The sequence below is a fragment of the Syzygium oleosum genome, unplaced genomic scaffold (genome assembly GCF_021117445.2).
Source record: "Syzygium oleosum isolate NSW1041296 unplaced genomic scaffold, Sole_v2.1 Sole_v2.05, whole genome shotgun sequence".
Taxonomy (NCBI): domain Eukaryota; kingdom Viridiplantae; phylum Streptophyta; class Magnoliopsida; order Myrtales; family Myrtaceae; genus Syzygium; species Syzygium oleosum.
In genome coordinates this window covers 15535717-15550479 of record NW_026607489.1, presented here as the reverse complement: position 1 = coordinate 15550479, position 14763 = coordinate 15535717, and the positions used below count along the sequence as shown (strand labels likewise).

Genomic DNA, 14763 nt, shown 5'->3' with positions numbered 1-14763 from the left:
TGAATGTATGAATATGAACTTTAAGGCTCCCTTGGTTTCACGGAAAATGTAATGTTTCTGAAAAATACTTTTCAAGAAGCCATTTTCTAAGAAAATGACGCAATTTTCCGATATTTGATTGAAATTTGAAAAAAGACTTGGAAAATATTTTATGCCATTTGGTATGGAAAATTAAATCAGGTTTTCCTCCATACACTACTTTTAATAATTTTTTATTTTTTAAAAATTGATTTTTAATTATTTTTTTAATGATCTATTTTCTTTTCTTTTCTTTTTTTCTTTTCTTTCTTTTTTTTTTTTTACCTTCTTCTCAAGCTGGTCGCTGGCCACGGTGAATGCTAGCAATTAGCCACAGACGAGCTCGAGCGTCGCCAGAGGGCAGTGAGGCTCGGGCCTTAATGTACTGATTTTTTTGTTGGTCTTAATTAATGTACTAATTTGTTAAGTGACAAATGAATACTTTGCATGTCAAATATTAATTTACTAAATACTCTTAACAAGTGTCCCTTGGCACCATCTCATAGACACTCCTTGACATAACTTAGTAAAAATTGCAATTGATCTTAGTAATTGATCTGCATGCCTTCTATAGTATTGGTATAGGATGGCTTCTACAGCTTCTTATCTCTCTGCATCCAAATGGTATCTAGCCCACAGTTATATCCAAACCAGTTGATTTGTTGAACCCAAATTGGTAATCATTTCAAAATCCCATTTTTCATTCTTCTTTGCTATAAGCAACGAGTGAAGCTCCTTAGAACTCGGGAGCTTTGGAAGCTTTGTGATGCAGAGGGATATGTCAGGGCATATGCAGCAATGTGAAACCCTCGAGGTCTGCTTGCATGGCCGTCTATCGTTGGAAAACACTCAATTCTCTATTATTAATTTCTGCAACTTTGTAAATGAACTTACAATATGATTCGACCGAATCCCTGTGAAACTAGGTGAGAATGCTGACTTATAAATAAGACCCCTTGTCAAATGAATTCACATCAGCACAGAAATTAAACATTCATACCATTAATATTAAGACCTGCAGAGACAATGGCACTGCCAGCTACGAACGTTTTGCGCATCGTGACATGTTTATGGTTCACCTCCATGTTCTTCACAGCCACCGCTCAGAGTAACGGGATCGGTACGTTCTACACTCCACCGTACCAGCGTAAGCATTCGCTTCTCTATCTTGTCATGAGCATACCAAGTGATGGGAGTCTGTCTGTGCATCTCTTCGATGTGGTTCAATTCAAATTCTGCAGCCTCCGCTTGTTATGGATTCGAAGACCAAGGGATGATGATAGGTGCGGCGAGCAAAGCACTTTGGAACGACGGTGGAGCTTGTGGCCAATACTACCAAGTCAAGTGCGTCGGTGCGAGGAACCAAGGCGTTCCGATGCCATGCTACGGAAGCGGGACCGTGGTGGTGAAGATTGTGGACCGCTGCCTGCCCAATTTGTGTCGGGGAACGATTGATTTCTCGCAAGAAGCATTTGCATCAATAGCAGATCCCAATGCTGGCGATATCAACATACAATACCAACAGTATGTGACCCTTTTTTAATCCTTCGCGGTTCATTTCGCCATCACAAAAGCTTTATCGAACAAATCATTAATCGTGGTCTACATCGTGGTTATGCAGGGCCTAAATTCAGCCGGCAGAAGCTCCGTGGCTCGTCGAGGAACCAATTTTTGGAACCATTTCCTCAAAAAATAGTAATAATGGAAACTCTAAAGTCTCAACTTCTGACATCTACTCATTTGATTCAGTCTTGCTTCTACTTAATTGTACTCTTCAGCTGTTAAGAGTCGGAAAGTTCAAGATGCATTATGTTCATGCAGCATGTCCTGGTCCTAGAGAGCTCCTTTGCTCCTCCAAGGGCAGCTATCAGTAATGAACTCCTTTTCCTCTCAGTATCTACTGATGTATACACTATCGAGTATCGATTAAAACTTAAGCTCCGTGCGCTCAGACTTGAAGCGTGCGATGATTCTCTTCGTGCTAGAATCTTTGAAGTTTGCAGTGGCGAAGCGGACAGCTATACCTAGACAATTTGCCTGTTAATGAGTTTTGAGACTGCAATAAAATCCAAGCAAAATACATGGCAAACCATCAATAGAGATCTTGTGGAAATCTCTCGCTCTCTCTCTGTCATGTCCATGTCCATCGAAGAGACCATTGTCAAGATAGGGATATTGGTCTTCAATGGAAGTACAGAATACTTTAGAGATTGCATTACTCACTTGAGAAGGAATAATCGAAAATAATGCTACTTTTGTTTCGCTTAAAATGAATGATCTAATATGATTATTTATATCGCTTGAAATAATCAGTCAAGATAGGGATATTGGGCTTCAACGGAAGAAGAGAATAATACCTTTAGAGGTCAGACGCTCTTGCAGCTGAGAATGTGGATAGGTGTTGTACCAGAACTAGGGGAAAGAAAGGCTGGGCTACGCATACAGATGACTGCTCATGAAGTCCTCTTCAGCAATTTTTTTATTGCCTTTGGAGAGATGTGTTGCATTGCAGTGTAGCTTCAGAGCAATACAATCAAGGACACTCAATGACATAGGAATTTGGCACGGTTCATCTTCTTTTCTGGCGAGGATGAACAGCACTTCGCATAGCTCTCAAATCTCCGGGTAACCTCTCGTACCGCCATGGCCACTTGAGCTTGAAGCTGGGCTCGAGGGTCTGACCTCCACCTTCGAAGCTCGTGGGTGGGTCGCAAGCTGCCATGGCCAAGCTTCGAAGCAGCTTGAAGGTCTAGCTTCGAAGCTCGCAGCCGCCACGGCCGCTCGAGCTCAAAGCTTGGCTTGAGGGTCTGACCTCAACCTTCGAAGCTTGCCGGGTTGTCGGGCAAGTGCCGATGAGCGCCGCCAGATGTCCAGGTAGCAGCAGTGGGCAATGAAGCAAGAGCGCCGGTGGAGTTCGACCAATCGATGGAAGAAGATGCACGGTCCAAGTCATCTTTTTTAAAGCAATTTTGGACGGGAGAATAAATATGTTATAATGGTTATAGTTTGTGATTTTTGTGAAGGTTTTTTCCCTCTCTAGAAAGCAGGCGACGCTAGCCAAACATCATTCGTTAAAGCTAACAATATAAGAAAATGAACTATGCGATGTAAAATTCTAAGTTCCCATTAAATTGTGATCAATGATGACTTACAAATAAAAATTTATTACCGCAACATTTATTAATAACATCAGAGTAAAGGCATTTTTTATTCTAAGGTTCAACAACTTAATTATTCTTAAAATTGATTATAAGTAAATTTTTTAGTATTTAATTGAAAATGATTTTTTTTAAAAAAAAAGAAACTTCAAGCCTTATAAAGGGTCAGCCATGCTTTGCTCCACTCATTTATTGCCACGTATTGGAGTAGGCTCACTTTTCGAATATACCCTTTCTGCTCAGTTTCTCTCTTCTCTCATCCTTCTGAGCACATTGACAAAAAAAAAAATAAATTCTCCGAGAACTCTCTCTCCCCTCCTTTGATGATATTCTTCTTCTACACGTTTGGATCTCAATTGCACGAAAAAACCAGAGCTCGTCCATGGCCATCGCAATTTGCTAACATCTGTTTTAGTTTTTCCCGGATTTAAAAAACGCACCAACAACAAACTCCGTCACTATAACTTACTCTCTATGCCATAACGGAAACACCGAAAATCCCATCCGAGTCTCCAAATGCCGATCAAATCTGGCTGAACGACGTCGACGGCGATGCTCGCGAGCCGTTCATCCAAAATTTGGCCAGCTCACTCTCCAAAAGCTTACCAGCTCTGGTCGAACGTGCTGACGGCGGCCGCAACGTTGATGGCCGGTAACGCTAGCTGTGCATGGCTAGCCTCGAGCCCATGTCGTCCGTGGCCTTAAACGACAAAAAGTAAGCCAAAGAAAAGAGTGAGAGAAAAAAGACTGGGGGTAAGGAGGACGTGGAGGAGAGAGAGTAAATCTAAAAAGTGGGCGCCACTCGAACACGTGGCGATACATAATTGGAGCGGGGTGGAGTTGAGCGAAGTGTGGTTGACGTGGAGCTTCAGGAGCATGCAATATTTTCTCGAGAAATGATTAAGTGACAAACCTTAATTTAATGTGAGAATAATAACGTATTCTGGATCACAAAAAAAATAACAAATAATTATAAATTGTTGTGAAATCCACTCTATCAACAATTTATGGCTTATGACATACCGTTATTCTCACATTGGCCCAAAAACTGTGTTATGTTAGCAAAGCCTCCCCCATTATTCGACAAAAAATAAAAAGGGTTAATAACACTAAAAACTCCAAATTGGATTTATCCCAAACTAATTTTTTTACCACAAAAAACCTCAAACTGGTACACCTGTGATAAATTTATCCAAAATTAATTCATTTAACACAAAAAACCTCAAAACTGGTATATTTGTGATAAATTTATCTTCCGTTAAATTAGATTAATATCACGAAAAATCACAAACCGGTACAGCTATGAAAAACGGAGGGTAAAACCCAAACCAGTACACTCATCAACTGCCATATGTTATCCAACTCAGAAATTTGACGGTAAAATTTAACAGAAACTAACAGAGGTAAGTTAATCACCGGTGTACTAGTTTGGGGTTTTTGATAGTCAAAAAATGAATTTGAGGTAAATTTATCACAAATATACCTGTTTGTAGGTTTTAGTGATATTAATCTAAAATTTAAAAAGGGTCGCGCTTTTTCCACTCATTTCTTAGCTCTCACACTCCCTTTTACAGTGTATTAACCATATTACCCTCGCTAAGAGTCAAAAGTGAGGCTCATTTGAGAATTTTTTATTTGTTTCTTTTTTTTCTTCCACGTTCCTTTTTCTTCTCGGTGGTTTTCTTGATTAGGGACCAATGGATATGAAGATGACGCCGTCTCCAACAATGGTTCCTTGATGGGAGTGTCGATCTCTTTATCCTCCCGAATGGCCAACTACCAAAAAGAGGGACTAAGATGCAAATCAGGGAAGACGAAGACAATGATTATGGCAGGTATGTTATCCCACACACAAATGGCTCTCTAAGCCTTTATAAAAGGGACTGCCTTTTAGCTATCAAGCCCCTCTTCGAATTTTGATTCGCACCTTAGAACTACTTTATAGTAGCAGAATTTTGATGCACAGGTTCCATACCATGGCAAGTGCAAAGCATACTACCAGGACTAATCAGCACACGTACGTTTGTTTAGAGAATCATACCAGGCAGAAAGGTAGAAACAAAGATTTAGGGATTCATAACACAATTTTTATTTCTCGAGGCTTCTTTCTGAGAGCATATCGTGCCTCTAAATATTACAGGCACGGTCTTTTATAGGCACGAATACAGACATTTTTATAAACGACTACACAAACGATCAATTATTGGTGAAGTTATGGAAATTACCAATAATTTGACACTCGCCAACCGATCATAAGGCTTTTACAACTGACAGATGACAAGGAAAATTCTAACAAGTGACAATAAAGACTGAAAAGTGTCACAAACGACTTTTACAGACGACTGAAACACCTTTAGACGACGGTTTTTCTTCATTTTTGCACATTTTTTCTTCTTGACACAATATTACTACAATGCCAAACAGTGCTGAACAGTGTATGAACTGTACATGTACAGTGCCGAACAATCCATGAACAGTGATTTCCAAAAATTGAGCTGGTTTTTCAAACATGACGAGTTGGTTTTTTCAACACGCTTGATAAGGCTTCAGAGATCATATTTATAGATGGGTTCTTCAGTGTTGTCATCGTCAGAGCTGTCCGAACTATCTCGGTATTTTTGTTTTATATAATCTCTGAGGATTCGTTCAATTTCTGCAATCTCTAGGTCCACATCTTCATGAAGTTCCGAAGACTTTTGCTTTTTTCGTGAAGACTCTGGAACGTTTGCAGAACTTGAGATAATATTAGCAGAACTTGATGGCATATGTGGCTGAGGAAAATTATCTAATTACAGTGATAGATTATCTTTGTCATCGCCTAAACTGAGTGCTAGTTGTAACTCACTGTAATCATATGGGTTTTGCGATAATGGTCCTCCCCATGAATTCTGTGACTGAGAGGCTTGGGATGAGGACGGGGTCTCTTGAGATGAGGACGAGGTAGCTTTATCCGAAGCAGCAGCAGCATCCATATCTGCTTGCATATCTATGCCATAATATTGTTCCAATGCTATATCAATTATCGCCTGATATCTGTGATCAGCTGGATGATCCCAAGACACGTTGCTAGAACTGGCTGGCCATACTTCTCGTGGTATCACATAATTGTATTGACATAGAAATTTATGGAGTTCTCTACATTCCTGGGAAAGTGGAGAGATTTTGCATGGAAGGGTTTTGTAAAACTTTTTTGGAACTAGTTAAAGTTTGTAGGTAGTTACTCCTATATTAGATGGAGTTTTGCTCACGTCTCTATTTGGACAAATAAAAACCTATGGCCTGCTAAACAGAACTATTGTATGCAACTTTGGATTGGGTCTACAAGCTCTAAGCTGCTCTTGAAACATGCATTTTCCAACCTCCCAATGGTTTGAACCAATTAAGTATGTCACCCAAATGCTTAAACATTTTTTCTCCTGAGATAATTCTGCCAATAATGACAATAATTCTGGTTGTTGGAAATTCAACGGCTATGGTATAAAGATTGAACAAATACCAACAAAACCACTTGAATTCCTCTGGGAATTCGTCTTCAAGATTGAGGGAGATAGGATGAATGAAAGGATATTCTGGATACATTCCGCTGGGTCTGAGATTTAATCCTCTAAACCTGCTGAAAATTAGCAGTTGATATTTCCACATTAATGATGGCAGATTTTCATGAAGGGTATTGTTCTGGATGTATTCAGGAACTTCTGGCAGGTACTGCCTGCTTGGCCAAGAAAGTTTCATCTTGATAGGTTTGTATCCAATGAACGGATTTCGAGAAACATACATATTTATAGATGAAACTAGTGCAGCAAATTCTTTTGGCCTAGATAAGAAATCAACAAGCACATTCTTTTTTCCTACTATATGCTTGGTTTCAAAGGAATATTTTGAAAACTGTTCCGCCTATCTGAGGAGTTGAAGATGATAAATTTGCTTTTGTTTAAACTTCAGCATCTGGGAGAATGAGGACATATCTAGTTCCACTAGAAAATGATGTCAAATAAGATGAAATTCAAACTTCTTGATACCATATTTTACAGCCAAGATTTCTTTAAGGGTTGAGTGATAATGCATTTCACTTGGCGTAAATCTTCCACTTTTGTGTCTACAGATCTGACGCTTGCCATCAATTTCTTTGAATAAAACAACAGCCCAATATTCATCGCTTGCATCTGTTTGCAAGACTCGTTTCCCAGTAAAAGGGATTTGCAGAGGAGGGAGATGCTGCAAAATTTCTTTAAGGCGTTTGACTGATTTAGTCTGCTGAGGTCCCTATGGAGGCGCATTCTTTTTTGCATTTATTATAGCGGACTCACCAAGTTTGTGATTTTGAGAATGAAATCTCTGAGATAATTTACTATCCCAAGAAATTGTTGAACTTGTTTGAGAGAGAAATTCTCATCAGGAAATTTATGCAATTCTTTGGTAATATGGGGATCGGGATAATATGTCTCGTCCTTAAGATGCATTCCGAGGAATTCGATTTCCCGTTGGGTAATAATCATCTTTGTTGACATCTAAATTTTGCCTAGTAATTTAGGGTTTAATTGCACAAAAACTAAGGATTAATTTTTAACCCCTAAATAAAAATATTTTCATTAAATTACATGGCACATAGATATTAGGTGCATTTACATTAATAGAATTTAGTGAAACATATTTTCTTTTTATTTTATTTGTTTTATTTAAAAAATCATCATAAAAATTATAAAAGAAAAAAGAAAAGAGAGAGAGAAGACAAAAGAGGGGTCTCCCTCTGGGCACACTTACAGAAAAGAAGAAAAGGGGGAAGGGACACGGGTGAATTCCCTAAAAAACCTCAAACTTTAGGTCAAGTCTCAAATCTGCCCAAAACCTTTTTTTGTCTAAGAAAAAATCCTAAACTTTAGGTTCGGTCCCAAATCTGCCCCGAACTTTTTTTTGTCTAAGAAAAAACCCTAAACTTTAGGTCCAGTCCCAAATCTGCCCCAAACTTTTTTTTATCTCGAAAAAAACCTCAAACTTTAGGTCCAGTCCCAAATCTGCCCCGAACTTTTTTTTGGTCTCGGAAAAAACCCCAAACTTTAAATTTAGTCCCAAATCTACCCCGAATTTTGTTTTATGCAAAAAAAATCAGCAAAATTCAATTTATTTTCAAAAATATACCCCCGTGATTCCGTCCCAACTTGATGTGACACTTCCACGTCATAAAAAATCAACATCAGCAAAGTAATGGGGCGATAGGAACAGACCGACGTTGCATTTTCACTTCGACAACAAATCAAACCAAATAAAAATTGTTGAAATTTTCCAAAATAAAACCAAATAAAATCATTTATTATCGACGTGGAAATGCCACGTCAAGTTGAAACTGGATCATCGGGGTATATTTTTTAAAAATAAATTGAATTTTGGTGATTTTTTTACATAAAACAAAATTTGAGGTAGATTTGGGACTGAACCTAAAGTTTGGGGTTTTTTTCAAGATAAAAAAAAGTTCGGGACAGATTTGGGACTTGACCTAAAGTTTGGGATTTTCTCTAAGATAAAAAAAAGTTCGGGGTAGATTTGAGACTTAATCTAAAATTTGGGGTTTTTTAGGGAATCAGGGCGAAGGGACACAGAAGAAAGTAGATATGTCCTTAAAGGAAAAGCTCACAGGAAGAGACAAAAGAGGGCAGAGCTCTCTTCTTTGGTCTCGGTCAATGCACGTCCAGAACAGGGGAAGAAAGGGAAGAGAACAGAGAGCAAAAAAAAAGAAGAGAGAACGAGAGGAGAGACGGAAAGAGATTTTCGGAGAGCGACAGAATGACCAAGTAAAAAGGGGCCGAGAGCTAGAGTGTTCCTCCAACAACCACGGCGCCCGAGCCTTCGTCGACGAGGTGCTCGTCTGACATTTTCCCTCTCCCGAGCCAAAGCCGCGGTAGGTTTTGGTTTGTTTTTTTGGGGTTTTAGGTCGATTCCCCGAGGATCCCGGCTCGGAGTCGTGCGAGGCAACCAGACTAAGTCCGATATATCTCAAGTTCGTCCTCTATTCGCCGTCGCCGAGCTGGTTAGGGCCACTTCCGGCGACTGAGCTCTCGTTCTTCTTCACCCTGATCTAGCTCAGTTTCGCCCAGTCTCGGTTCAACCGAGATCGGGATTTAGTGTTCTTCATTTATGCTCGCCTTCGATGTGGAAGAGCCATTTCTGAGTTGATGTTGAGCATGGCTTGTTCACTACATTTTGAGTTTGGGTTGATTTCGTGAGCGGTTTGAGTCGGGGGTTTCCTTTCCATTATTGTACACCATGTGTTTGCTGAAATGTTTGCTGAAATGCATCAACTAGATCCGTGAACTTTTTTCTCGAGTCCGGCTTGTTGGAATGTCAGGATGTACGTTGGTTTGTGATGCCTGGAGATGGGGTTGGGTTATATGATTCCCCGAACCGCACTGTTCACGACAAATGCTTTCATTGTTCCATGTTTGTGCTTTTTCGTTCTTCCGTCTTCTGTGTTCTCTGCTGATGTAGCTTCGTATGTGATGTGTTTGGCTGGGCATTGCGACGGACGATGATAAGACTCGTTAACTTTGATGGTTGGTTTGGTAGCGCGAGATAGTGCTATTCTTGTTGAGCATAGGACGAAGTTCCGGCGTTTTAGAACAAATGCGTAGCGTTAAATATTTCTGGGTAGCAAGAACGCGAAGCAAAAGTTGGTGTTCTACTGTTCTGGGCTTCATGCCATGTATTGGTTCCTGGGCAATGCGAAGAAGATGTTCAGAAGGGAAGGAAAAAATAAGAAAAGAAAAAGAAACAAAAAGAAAGGAAAAAGAAAAGGGGGGAAAAGAAAAAAAATTAGAAAAGAAATTGCTAAACGGGGGTCCCGGGTTGGTCGGAGAGCCGGGTCAGGCAGTCGGGCGAATCAAGTCAGGAGACCCGGTCTGGATTTCTTATTTTATTAATAAAAATATTACAATATATAAAAATATTAAAAATTTCAAAAAAATTCGAAAATGTTTAAAAATCCAAAAAATATTAAAAAGAAAAAAACATTAAAAAAATTTAATTAATTAAAAAATAAAAAAATTAATTAAAAAAAATCAGATAAATCCCAAAAATCCGGAAAATAAAAAATATTGTTTGGGCTTTGGAATTGGCTTTTCTTGCCCTTTTGGGTGATTAGTGCCACGTTTGATTGCACGTTGCTTAATTTACGCATTTCAAATTATGCGTTTAATTTAACCTTGCATGTGGTTGATTAAGCGCATTAGGTTCGCGTATTGATTGTTGCTTCCCTTACCTCGGTTAGGGATGGAATTCGAGACTCCCAATTGCTGCATGAATACGTTAGGTGGTGATTGAACAAGGTTAGGTATTGAAAGGGCACTAGTTGATTAATTAGTGTAATCAACTCCCCGGACCCTTAGAATCTTTGGTTCGTAGAAGTGAAGCAAGTCTCCCATGCTTTACTTGGGTGTCTAATCGACCCACCAAAAACTGATTAGTGGCGACTCCTAAATGAAATTAATTTGCATGTTAATAACGTAAACCTAAGTCGCAAATTGGTATGAGCTTGGGAGAGCTCGAGCTAGGTTTAAACTTAGTAATCCATTAGCCAAACCGCTTAGGCGGCGAGGTCGGTTCGCGGAGGTCGCGACAATCATTTTCTGGGACAGCATGATGTCATATTTTTGGACCAATTCAGCAAATTGGTTTAGCAATTTACAATGAGAATCCTCGTCTGGGCTTTAGATAAGGATATCATCAATGTAAATTTGAGCGTTGGCCAAAATAGGCTAGAAGATTCTGCATATAGCTTTCTAGAATAATGAAGGGTCTGTTTTAAGACCAAAATGAAGCAACGTCCACTGGAAGTGCTGATTAGGGATGAAAAATTCAATTTTGTATCTGTCATCTAGATGAATTTTCAATTGCCAGAATCCAGCTTTGAGGTCAAATTTGGAATAGACCTTACCTTGAGTAAGGCTGGAGAATAACGAATTTCGGTGGGGTAACGGGAACTTATCATATTGGAGGAATTAGTTGAGTGGCTGGTAATTGATGACCAATCTCATTTTCCCTCTATTCTGCTGAGATCGTTTATTCACGAAGAATGCTTCACAAGACCACTGAGAATCGGATGGCTCGATTAATCTTTGGTGAAGTAAGTCTAAGCATTCCTTTTGAGCTAAAGATCAAATGATATGGATTCAATCCCGAATGAGTTATTTTGGTAGGATTGATATCTTCATTTTTCTTGAAAGCTAAATGGATGAAAGTCAGGATTTCTCCACAAAGGGTTTGGACATTTTAGGACAAAGTCTGAATGAGATTCTGCACATGCTCCAAGAAGGGTTTAGATGATAGGATCTAGTATATGCATATGGATGGCAAAAAATCGTTGGATATCTACAAACTCTTTGAATTGTCCTTTGAACCGAAGTCCATTAGACAAAATTCTAAGTTTGGGAATCTGGGTCAGAATATCTTATCTAATGATGATATCTTTGTCTGGTGTACTAGAACCAAGGATTTTAGTGGTGAGGGAACACTGTGGGAAGAACTGAAGGGTAATGAGTTTGCTTCGAACTCTTGTAGCGAAAGTGTCTCCAGAAGTAGAATTAAAATACCGGGTGTATGAAGTCCAGTATTCTTTTGGAAGAATTTTCGTGTCAAGAATCGAAGCACTGGCTCTAGTATCTATAAGGGCTATAAGAGAAATGGGTTGAGCATATTTTGAAAGATAGATTTTGATGGGAAAATAGGGAAGGGTGAAAGGAGTGTATGCACAAAGGTCTTGGATCGTGGGAAGTTTTGGATTTTCGGAAAAAAGGAGTAAACTCCCTTTTCTATTTTGTCAAATGAGTCTTCAGAGTCACTGGACTGGGACCATGTCTGGATGGCGCATATAGTGTGCATTATTGGTTCATCTTCTAAGGAGCAGACGGATTCAACACCATCATCCTGAAGAGAAATCCCAATTTCTTTTTCAAGCTTTTGGATTAAATGAAAATTTCTTTTCTGGGCCTTCGGACAATTCTTTGCAAAGTGACCTTTTTTGTTGCAGATATAACACCTCTCGATTTCTTACGTCTTCCAGACTGGTCGCGTTTGGAGTGCCTTCTTCTCAAGAATCGCCATTTCCATTTTCTTCTTAGACCGAGGGAGAAGCATTTAAAGTACTTTTTCTTTTTACACCGATTTCCGCAAGAAGGGTCATCACATGACTCTTTATTTGCACACTTGATTCTCAACTCTAGCGGGGGAAGAACAGCATTGGTGCCAAAAGTTGTGTACGGAGCTCACTTTGGTGTCAAAAGTTTCATTTGGATCATTTAAGTACCAAAAATTTTGAAAAACGATCACTTAAGTGTCACTTCGCCGGAAATCCGACGTGGCATTTTTTTATTAAATTCTCGAGCTGATATGGCTTGCTGGAGGCTGATGTGGCATTTCTTTTCTTTTTTTTTTTTCCTTTCTTTTCTTTTTTTCTTTTCTTTCTTCTTATTTCCGATGGTCGGCGTCCGGCCACCGGCCATGGCCGGCCTCGCCGGGCGTCGCCTTCCTCCGGGCGAGGGCCGGCGAGGCCGCGTGGCCTCGGCGAGGGCTGGCCTCGCCGGATCTGGTGAGGCGAGCCCTCGCCGGGGCTCGCCTCAACCCTCGCCTGGGCAGGGCGAGCTCCGGCGAGGGCTCGCCTTGCTAGATCCGGCGAGGTCGGCCCTCGCTGAGGCCACGGCGGCCTCGCTGGCCCTCGCCCGGAGGAAGGCGACGCCCGGCGAGGCCGGCCATGGCCGGTGGCTGGCCTCCGGCCACCGGCCATGGTAGAAGAAAAAGAAAAGAAAAAAGAAAAGAAAGAAAAAAAAAAAATCAGAAAAAAATATTTAAAAAATTGAATTATACACATGGAAATGCCACGTGTCATTAAAATTTAAATATAAAAGCCACGTATTAAATTTGGTCGTAATTTCTCGCCGTTGGCACTTAAGTAATTGTTTTTTCTCCGATTTGGCACTTAAGTGATCGCCGGCGTAAACTTTTGGCACTTAAGTGATTCAAATGAAACTTTTGGCACCAAAGTGAGCTCCGTACACAATTTTTGGCATCAATGCTATTCTTCCCCCCAACTCTAGCCTTTGGCAAGCTTGATGAAGCTCTTTATTGCTCTTAAGATAACTTCTGAATGCCTTTCGACGGATACAGAGGTCATCAAGAGCCAAATGTATTTCTTGTTGCAGTTCTCCTATCGGGACATCAGCAATTCTTCGCTGCTTATTTTGAAAAGATATTTCCACAACTTGACCAATATCCTTGGAATAGAAGACAAAAACACGTGCTTTAGGTTTGGATCAGCTCCAAAGGCATATAATAATTTAAGCATTGCATGGATTTGAAACTATGTGGGAAGGAGGAGGTTTCTGAGAAGGCTTGGGAACATCTGCCTTCTTCTCCTGCTGCATCTTCTTTTGTGTTTCCATTTCGCGGATACAAACTCCGACCTTCTTTTGAGGCTTCCGCAATGATTAAGGCAACTGAAGTGACTTTTGGAGGAGAGATTTCCATCCGGATTGGATACAAAGGTTGAGAAAATGGATCCAGTGCATGAACAAATTTTCCTTCCTAGAAGAGTTTAATTTGCCTACGTAGCTTTTCCATCTCAGCAATCTGGTCTTCCAAATAATGATGGGAAATATATTTACCTAATTCCATCTGCTGCAATTTTTTCTGGAACACCTCAAGCAATTTGTTTGTGATTGAAGCCGTTTGATCAACTTTCTGGTCAACATGATCAAGACGGGCTTGGACAGTTGAAAGTTTTGTATCAATTGTCTTAAGAACATTATTTTGCGCTAGAGCATTTTCTAACTGCCAATTTAGAACAGTTTCGGCGGCAGTAACTTTCTTTTGTCTCCCATGATCATCGATATCTGTAGGGTTTGGAATTTTTGACATATGTTGGAACCGATGATGTGCGTCTGTAAATTCTTCTAACACCGGGAAAGGGGCACTAGATGGAAATCTGGTAGAGACTATCTTTGGACCGTTTCTTTTTCTTTTTGGATGGTCTATCATCTTCATCATCAGGAGGGCTTGTACAAAGGGAACATTGACAATCAAGATCCCAGAAACAGTGGCCTGTTCGAGGATCCTTGTAATAATGAATGGGTCGTCCCTCTTGATTAAAAGACTCGATCATAGTCTTTGAATCTGAGTCGCCTTCATCCATTGGAACATCGGCATGACAGGGTTACATCATAAGAATAGTAGGAAAAATAGAAGAAGCAGCTTCCTCCTTTCCTTACTAAATTTAATGATGACCGTACCATCTTTCTTTTTTGTGAACTGGAATTCCATGGACTGGATAGGCTTGGAATTCTTGTAGAGCTTTTCATAGTTAGTTACCCAAGTGTTAGGGAGTAACTTAACTAGTTGATTTCGAGGAATTTGTCTGGATACATGGACGCAGGAAGTCTGATCATTGTCCACTGAGATAAAAAAAGGCGTCCTCTGTGCCTGGAAAGTTGAGATCAATAGCATGGTTCTGGACCCGGTATACCATCTGGTAGTGTAAAGTTGCAGCTATAGAATCAGGAGTCTGAGGAGCTCCGGTGAGCTGTAGCTAAACTTTAAGAGCAGAAAA

At 40.1% G+C, this 14763-nt stretch overlaps 1 protein-coding gene across 1 annotated transcript; it reads left to right on the top strand.

The window, feature by feature from the left end:
• The first annotated feature begins 1044 nt into the window (after positions 1–1044).
• Positions 1045–1561, top strand: LOC130138235 (EG45-like domain containing protein). The gene is made up of 2 exons (XM_056311679.1): positions 1045–1165; positions 1260–1561. Exons 1-2 carry the CDS (start codon positions 1045–1047, stop codon positions 1559–1561), a joined length of 423 nt encoding a protein of 140 aa, XP_056167654.1.
• The last annotated feature ends 13202 nt before the right edge of the window (positions 1562–14763 follow it).

Coding starts and splice junctions, on each gene's coding strand:
- LOC130138235 (XM_056311679.1), top strand. CDS start 1,045: ATGGCACTGCCAGCTACGAACGTTTTGCGCATCGTGACATGTTTATGG. Junction 1,166..1,259: donor CTACACTCCACCGTACCAGC/GTAAGCATTCGC, acceptor CAAATTCTGCAG/CCTCCGCTTGTTATGGATTC.